The sequence below is a fragment of the Cebus imitator genome, unplaced genomic scaffold (genome assembly GCF_001604975.1).
Source record: "Cebus imitator isolate Cc_AM_T3 unplaced genomic scaffold, Cebus_imitator-1.0 Scaffold85, whole genome shotgun sequence".
In the NCBI taxonomy this organism is placed as follows: domain Eukaryota; kingdom Metazoa; phylum Chordata; class Mammalia; order Primates; family Cebidae; genus Cebus; species Cebus imitator.
The window spans coordinates 6,199,689-6,208,265 of record NW_016107400.1 but is presented as its reverse complement, the minus strand read 5'-3'; the positions used below and the strand labels follow the sequence as shown (position 1 = coordinate 6,208,265).

General features: G+C 45.0%; 2 protein-coding genes across 5 annotated transcripts in view; one reads left to right on the top strand and one right to left on the bottom strand.

Moving 5' to 3' along the window:
* DCTN5 (dynactin subunit 5) overlaps positions 1-4,336 on the bottom strand; it is a 17,408-nt gene extending 13,072 nt beyond the window's left edge. The window contains exons 1-2 of one of the 2 annotated variants that reach the window (XM_037740589.1): positions 4,111-4,336; positions 2,367-2,435 (exon numbers count right to left, since the gene is read on the bottom strand). In XM_037740589.1, coding sequence (XP_037596517.1) covers positions 2,367-2,435; positions 4,111-4,158 — 117 coding nt within the window. In that variant the 5' untranslated portion in view covers positions 4,159-4,336. The remainder of the gene's footprint in view (positions 1-2,366; positions 2,436-4,110) is intronic. The other variant, XM_037740588.1, reaches the window with a different exon arrangement.
* Positions 4,337-4,354: 18 nt separating this feature from the next.
* Positions 4,355-8,577, top strand: part of PALB2 (partner and localizer of BRCA2) — a 37,389-nt gene continuing 33,166 nt past the window's right edge. For all 3 annotated transcript variants that reach the window (XR_001826947.2, XM_017534400.1, XM_017534399.1), the window contains exons 1-3: positions 4,355-4,590; positions 7,251-7,310; positions 7,429-7,531. Coding sequence is in view for 2 of the 3 variants with exons in the window: in XM_017534400.1 (XP_017389889.1) it covers positions 4,543-4,590; positions 7,251-7,310; positions 7,429-7,531 (211 nt within the window). In the remaining variant the exon portion in view is untranslated. The remainder of the gene's footprint in view (positions 4,591-7,250; positions 7,311-7,428; positions 7,532-8,577) is intronic.

The following is an 8,577-nucleotide window of genomic DNA, read 5'->3' as shown; positions in this document are numbered from 1 at the left end:
AAGACACAAAATCAGGACAGTGGTTTCCTCTTGGAGGGAGGCAAAAACAGGAATAGGGGAGGAATATAAAAATGGGACTTACTGTATACCAATTACATTCCAATTCTTCAGCTGAGTATTGGGTTCACTGGTGTTGATTTAATTTTATGCTTTATAACATGTGTCACATATATTCTTTTGTATACACAAAATACTGCCAAAGTAAACATCTTTAAAAAGCAAAGGGCAGCCAGGTGTGGTGGCTCATGCTTATAATCCCAGCACTTTGGGAGGCCGAGGCGGGCAGATCACTTGAGGTCAGGAGTTCAAGATCAGCACGGCCAACATGGTGAAACCCCGTTGCCACTAAAAACAGAAGAATTAGCCAGGCGTGGCGGGGCATACCTGTAATCCCAGGTACTGGGGAGGCTGAGGCAGGACAATCGCTTGAATCTGGAAGGCGGAGGCTGCAGTGAACCAAGATTGTGCAACTGTACTCCAGCCTGGGCAACAGAACAACGCTCCATATCCAAAAAAAAAAACAAGCAAAGAGCCCTCAATAGGCAAAACAATCTTACAAAAGAACAAACATGGAGGACTCATAATTAAAAACTTATTATAGTAAGCCAAGAGCGGTGGTTCATGCCTGTAATCCCACTGCTTTGGGAGGGCAAGACAGGCAGATCACCAGAGGTCAGGAGTTCAAGACTAGCCTGGCCAACCCTGTCTCTAGTGTGGTGGTGCCCGCCTGTAATCCCAGCTACTCAGGAGGCTGAGGCAAGAGAATCACTTGAACCTGGGAGGTGGAGGTTACAGTAAGCTGAGATTGCGCCACTGCACCCCAGCCTGGGTGACTGTCTCAAAGAATAAAAATTTTTTAAAAATTGCTAAAATGGTAACTTTTGTTATATATAGTTCACTGTGGGAAAAAAAAATCTGGGGCTGCACAAGGTGGCTCACACCTGTAATACCAGCACTTTGGGAGGCAGAAGCAGATGGGTCACTTGAGGTTCGGAGTTGAGACCAGCCTGGCCAACATGGTGAAACCTCATCTCTACTAAAAATACAAAAATTAGCCGGGTGTGGTGGCACACACATATAGTCCCAGCTGCTTGGGAGGCTGAGACAGAATCACTTGAACCTGGGAGGCAGAGGTTACAGTGAGCTGAGATTGCACCACTGCGCTCCAGCTTGGGTGACAGAGTGAAACTCTGTCTCAAAAAAAAAGAAGAGAAACAGTATCTCTGGGCAGCAATTACTGAATTATATTTCTTTTTCACTTAATTCCTTGGTATGACAGGCTTAATGAAGACTAATTGTGCTTCTACTGAAAATATTTGTGATCTCTTGGTTATAATGAGACTATTTTCCTTCTAGAATTTAGACATGTAACATTTAAAGAAAAATTATTTTCAAAATTGAGTGTTCCAGATATCAGGAAAACAACTGTGAACTTCACTGTTTGCCAAGCTCAAATATACCTTGTGATATTTTCTTCCCAGTTTATACTCTTCTCTTTGCTATTTAAATTTATTTTGATTACAAGATTATCAACCTTTCAGATTCCACTTTGCATATTTGTCTCATACTTTAATATCTTTTCCAATTCTCACATTCGTTTTAAGAGATTCAGTTCATAGTGAATTATTATTACTAAACAGGTAAGTTTATGAGTATTATTTTAGTTTCTATCTTCAAATATTTCATTATCGATTACACTTTGTGTCCAGTAGTTTAATGCACACTGTAATATCGTACAATAATGTTGGTTCTAGGTACCATTGTACTTTGTTCCTGGCATAAAGGGAAAAAGGTTTTCTGCTGCCTCTTATTGAACCTTTTTGCATCCAAGAGATCTTACTTAGGCCGGGCGCAGTGGTTCATGTCTGTATCCCAGCACTTTGGGAGGCTAAGGTGGGTGGATTACTTGAGGGCAGATGTTCGAGACCAGCCTGTCCAACATGGTGAAACCCTGTCTCTACTAAAAGTTCAAAATATTAGCCGGGCTTGGTGGCAGGTGCCTGTATCACAGCTACTCGGGAGGCTGAGGCAGGAGAACTGGTTAAAATTAGAAGGCAGAGGTTGGTTGCACTGACCTGAGATGGGGCCACTGCACACCAGCCTGGGTGACAGAGTCTCAAAAAAAAAAAAAAAAAAAAAAAAAAAAAAAAAAAAAAAAAAAAAAAAAAAAAAAAAAAAAAAAAAAAAAAAAAGAAAAGAAAAGAAAGGAGATTCAACTGAGAGAATAAAAAATTTGAAAACAAGAGAATTGAAAATGCACAACAATAAATGGGAGATATGGCAACATTTTATCTGCCCTGCTAATGTGATAATTAGCAGAAAGCAAACTAAGGGGTTTGTAGCCTGGAGCAGGCTTTGTCCCTTACCTTGCCATTGAGAACGATGTTCTGGCTTCCACACAACACCGACTGGCGACTGACTTTGTTCCCAGATGCCTAAAAGAAAACAATAGAAAACCGGGGTGAGCAAACTTACTGGGTTTCTGGACTAAAGGTTTCTGTCAAGAAAGCTCATCTTTGAGAGGAAAAAAACTTAAAAGTGGGGTGCTGTCCGTGACAGAGTGAGTCCAGGATATCAAAAACGCAACAATGGATGAGGAAACTATGGCTGAGCGTGGTGGCTCATGCCTGTAATCTCAGCACTTTGAGAACCTGAGGCAGGAGGATCCCTTGAGGCCAGGAGTTCAGGACCAGCCTGGGCAACATAGTGAGACCCCTTCTCTGCAAAAAAAAATTTTTTTATTTAGCTGCTCATGGTGGCAGTGTGTATAGTCCCAGCTCCTCAGAAGGCTGAGGCTGGAGGATCTCTTGAGCCTGGGAGGTCAAGGCTACAATGAGCCGTGATTGTGCCACTGCACTCCAGCCTGGGCAATAGAGTTGAGACCCTGTCTCAAAAAAAAAAAAAAAAAAAAAAGGAAACTAGGGACTCAAGGAATGAACCCAGAAATTTCAATGTGTACAGCTTAGTGGCATTAGACAGACGTGGATTCAAGTCTCACTTCTTAAGCTTTATAGCCCTAAAACGAGTATAATGACTTTATGAATATCAGAGTTGTGAGAATGCAAAGAAAGCCAAAATAACAATAGTAATGCTGGTCAGGCACGGTGGCTCACGCCTATAATTCCAGCGCTTTGGCAGGCAGAGGCAGACAAATCACGAGGTCAGGAGTTCAAGACCAGCCTGGGCAACATAGTGAAACCTGTCTACTAAAAAATACAAAAAATTAGCCGGGCATGATGTCAGGCTGTAATCTCAGCTACTCAGGAGGCTGAGGCAGGAGAATCGCTTGAACCTGGGAAACGGGAGGTTTCAGTGAGCCGAGATCGCGCTACTGCTGGGCAAAAAAGTGAGACTCTCTCTCGGAAAAATAAAAATAAAAACAGAAAAAACAAAAAATAGTAATTTTAATTGACTACCTGCCCTGCTTCCAGGATTTTACAAACATCATGTGCTGATCAGAAAGAACCAAATCGGCAGGGCGCGGTGGCTCACGCCTGTAATCCCAGCACTTTGGGAAGCCCAGGCGGGTGGATCACCTGAGGTCAGGGGTTCGGGACCAGCATGGCCAACATGGTGAAACCCCGTCTCTACTAAAACTATATAAATTACCCGGGCGTTGTGGCAGGCACCTGTAATCCCAGTTACTCGGGAGGCTGAAGCAGGAGAATCACTTGAACCCGGGAGATGGAGGTGGCAGTGAGCCGAGATCGCGTCACTGCACTCCAGCCTGGGCGACAGAGCAAGACTCCGTCCCCCGCCCCCCTCAAAAAGAACCTAATCGTTTTTAGCACAGGTTGACAGATTACAAAAGGCAGTGTAAAAGGGCCAGAAGCCCGAGCTGTAATTCATATTAACAGGATGGGACTTGTCCTACCCTCCTAAAAGCACTTTATCCCTATGAGAAAAGCAAGAATAAATACAAAAAGCCTAAACTAGCCATGCCCGGGGTAAAGAGCAAAGCCAGACCATACAGGGAGCGTCGCCAGATACTCCGGGACTAACGGCCAAAGGGACCAGGGTGGTGGGGTAGGGTCAGGTTGGGGCCGCCGACCCACGCCTCAAAGGGACGCAGGCTTGGAAAAGGGAGGGTAGCTATCTGGACACTCGCACCGTCTCGATGTACTCGGACTTGTTGTAAAGCAGCTCGCCCAACTCCATGGCCGCCGCCTCCTTCCCTCAGACCCGGCTCCCGTCAGAGTCAGTCGGTCAGTCTTTTTGAGATTCCGGCTACTTCCGGCCGCTCCTCCACTTCCGCTCTAGGTGGACCTCTGAGTCTCATCGACAGCGCGGCTCTCCTTTCGGCGGCCTAGCTCCAGTGCTCGGCTGTCACCGGCTGCGCGTGCGCAGAAGAACGGTGGATTTAATTGGCCGGAGTTTAGGGCGCGCCAGACCCGCGTGGGTCAGCTGATCATGCACTGAGGGGGCGATTTGGGGCTCCCCATTCCTCCTCGAGGCGCCTCCGCGGCCCAGAAACAACTGGGTCCCGGTGTCGGCAGGCCTGGGGTTGGCAACGGCTGCTCTTTTCGTTCTGTCGCCTGCCCAATGGAAGAGCCTCCCGGGAAGCCCCTCAGCTGTGAGGAGAAGGAAAAGGTGCCAGGGGGTGCGGGAAGGGCGGACGCAGGACTCTGACCCTCTTTCTCAGGATTTCAGGCCTGGCTTTATGTCATCGGCGATCCGAGGGCAGCAAGATCGTCTGACCTCCCCTCCTCTCAGGGCTGAGGGGGCACAGAAAATGAAAATGTAGAAATAGCGTGGTGCCGACGTGGTGGTGTTTAAAGAACAAATCTCATTACAGTAGCAATGCGTTAATGCAATGTGTAACACTTTGCAGATAAAGCTGTATCGACGCCCTTGCTCCTCCCCCTCCCGCACTCTCAATCTTCACTTCTCCCGCCCCACCTCCTCAAGTACAGGTTTTAAGTCTGGTACTTCCAGGTCCTTTGGTGTGTTCGTGTGTGTGTGGTGGAGGAGGGACGTATCCCTAACCACCTAAAAGGAATCCTATGCGGATTTTTTGGAGAAGGGAAAGTTCATAAATGGTCTGATCTGAACGGTTCTGCAGGCTCCATTTTTCATACCCCTGCTTCGCGTTCCTGTCAGGACATGTTGATCTACCTTACTTTGATTTTAAAGTTCTAGTCAGTATTTTGTAACAAATTTTCGTAACAAAAATACTGTCTGGAACTTAAAAATGAAAGTAAGTTCTTTTTCCTTTTCTTTTCCTTTCTTTTCTTCTTGTTTTTTGAGACACCCATGCTGAAGTGCAGTGGCGCCATCGAGGCTCACTGCAACCCCCGCCTCCCGGGTTCAAGCGACTGTCCTGCCTCAGCCTCCCGAGTAGCTGGGATTACAGGCGCTCGCCACCGTGCCTGACCTTGGAAGTGCCCTTGCTTCTTTAGACTGTACTTTACTGATAGACGTTTAGGATGTTTCCAGTTTTTGCTGATATTCTTATCGCTTACCTTCTTTGGGGGTGAGAAAGAGCGTTTATAGGTAAACAGGATTATCCCCAGACATTGATAAGATTGGTGGGAGGCCAGTCTCGTGGCTCACGCCTGTAATCCCAACACTTTAGGAGGCTGAGATGGCTAGATCGCTTGAGCTCAGAGTTTGAGAACGGCCTAGGCAACGTAGTGAAACCCCGTCTCTACTAAAAATACAAAAATTAGCCGGGTGTGGTGATGCCCGCCTATAGTCCCAGAGGCACAGGCCTCAGAGGCTGATGCACAGGAATCGCTTGAAGTCGACGCCGAGATCGCACCACTGCACTCCAGGCTGGGCGACAGAGTGAGACTCAAAAAAAAAAAGAAAAGAAAAATCCACAGTTGGCAGCTTGTCTAGTTTTGCACATAGTTGATTTTTGCTTTTGTTTTTTAGGACAAGTCTCACTCTGTCGCCCAGGCTAGAGTGCAATAGCGTGATCTTGGCTCACTGGAACCTCCCCCTCCCGGGTTCAAGCGATTCTTCTGCCTCAGCCTCCGGGGTAGCTGGGATTACAGGCGTTCACCATCGCTCCCGGCTAATTTTTGTATTTTTAGCAGAGACGGGGTTTCACCAAGTTGGCCAGGCTGGTTTCAGACTCTTGACCTTAGATGATCTGCCCGCCTTGGCCTCCCAAAATGCTGAGATTACAGGTGTAAGCCATCGCACCCAGCTGAGTAGTTCTTTTTTTTTTTAAGGTGTATATGGAGGATGGAAATCTTGATGTTTTGTTAGTTGAAGATTAGTATAGCTAAAAAGTTCCTAAAAAGCAGAAAAACCTGGGCTGGATTTGCTGCTGAGAGAATCCTTTGAACCAAAGAAGCCAGAGAGACAAGGGAATCTAGACTTTCAGAGAACAGTAATTTGATTCAGGCCAATTCATTTATTTATTTAATAAATCTTTGTTAAATGCCTACTGTGTGCCTGGCTGGGGATTCAGCAGTGATAGCTCCAGCTTCACTGGCCTTCTGCGTGTTCCTCAAACACACATAGCCCATTCCACTGCAGATACTTTATATTTGTGGTGCCCTCTGCCTGGGGTACCATTCCCTCTGATCTTCCCAAAACTAGCTCCTTCCTCCTTCAATCTTAGGCTCAAATGATGGTCCTCAAAAATGCCTCCCTGACCACTCTAACTAAAGTAGTCCCTATCAGTAGGCTAGTAACTCTCTCACATCACTCTGTTTATCTATCTAGTTATTTATTACCTTGTAAAATCATTTTCTCTGTTTTCTTATTATATGTATTTCTCACTGTATGTGAATTGCATCTGGAATAGCATCTGGAGCAATAATTGCCACATAGCGGGTATCGGTTGTTGTCCCAGGTACCAGAGATACTTGGACCATTAATTGACAAAAGATTCATTTGTTAAATGACTGAGGGTGACAGTCCCTGCCACCTTCATGGATCTGGGCAATGGGGAGAAACAGAGATGTAAACAGATAACATAATGTGATAATATTGTGATAAAGGAAGTAAGAGGACTGGTAGAGTGTCTAACCTAGATTTGGAGAAGGACCCAGAAGTCTATTCCAGGGAAATAAAAATCTAAGCTAAGGCTTGAAATGTTCCAAGTGACAGGAACAGGTTATGCAAAGATTATGAAATGGTCAAGAGCTTGGTGCTTTTTGAGAACTGAAAGTAGATTGTTAGGGACCAGTGCTACTCGCTGCCTCTTGCTAAGGGACTCTGCCAAGCACTGCATCCCTTCCCTCTGACTCCGCCTTTCCACTTGCCCAGTATTGTTGGTGTTTTTCTTCTTCCAGTTAAAGGAGAAATTAGCATTCTTGAAAAGGGAATACAGCAAGACACTAGCCCGCCTTCAGGTAAGTGAATCGTATTCTTAAATTAAGGTGTTGTAGTACAAACAATTTGAAAACGGTTCCTGACTCTAATAAAGCTTTAAAGAAAATGTATTTCTTGGGCTGTTTTTGTTTCCTCTAGCGTGCTCAAAGAGCTGAAAAAATAAGGCATTTTAGTAGGAAAACAGTAGAAGAACAAGATCGCTTGTCCCAGCAGGAATTCTCACCACAGCTAAACCACTCAGGTAAATCTAGACCATTCACTTATGCCTGCTTTATTATTCATTTCCCAGGTATATTTTGGCTGTTGTTCTTTTTCCCACAGTGAAGATAATGACTAGCAATAGACACTTCAGTTTTATTTTTATTTTTATTTTTTGAGACAGAGTCTCATTCTGTCACCCAGGATGGAGTGCAGTGACACAGTCTGGGCTCACTATAATCTCCACCTTTTGGGCTCAAGTGATTCTCATGCCACAGTCTCCCAAGTAGCTAGGATTACAGGCACACACACTACCACACCTGGCTAATTTTTATATTTTTAGTAGAGACAGGGTTTCACCATCTTGGCTTGGCTGGTCTTAAACTCCTGGCCTCAAGTGATCTGTCTGCCTGGGCCTCCCAAAGCGCTAGGATACAGGTATGAGCCACTGCTCCCAGCTGCAGTATACTCTAATTAACATAAAATTAATATGCCATAAAATCTACTCTATAGACTCTGCTTTCAGTTATACTGTTTATTAATTGCTCTTTTTCCTCTCTTCACTTATTTTCCCTTCTCAACTTTCAGAAATTATATTTATTGTTTAAATTTTAGAAAGCTTTTTAAAATTTATGTATATATGAACAGAGAAAAAAATCTGAGTAAAAATACTCTAAAACCAATGGTCAATTCTGATGTTAAAATTCAAGTAATTTGTAATAATAAAATTGAGGGTTAATAAAAAGGGAAGGTTATGAAAATTACTTGAGTCAAGGGGAAAATAAAAGAAATACCTGAGATAGGCCAGGCGCGGTGGCTCACTCCTGTAATCCCAACACTTTGGGAGGCTGAGGCGGGTGTATCACCTGAGGTAAGGAGTCCGAGACCAGTATGAACAACATGGAGAAACCCTGTCTCTGCTAAAAATACAAAATTAGCCAGGCATGGTGGCGCATCCATGTAATCCCAGCTAATTGGGAGGCCAAGGCAGGAGAATCGCCTGAACCCAGGAGGCAGAGGTTGCAGTGAGTTGAGATCACTCCCATTGCACTCCAGCCTGGGCAACAAGAGCAAAACACAACCTCAAAA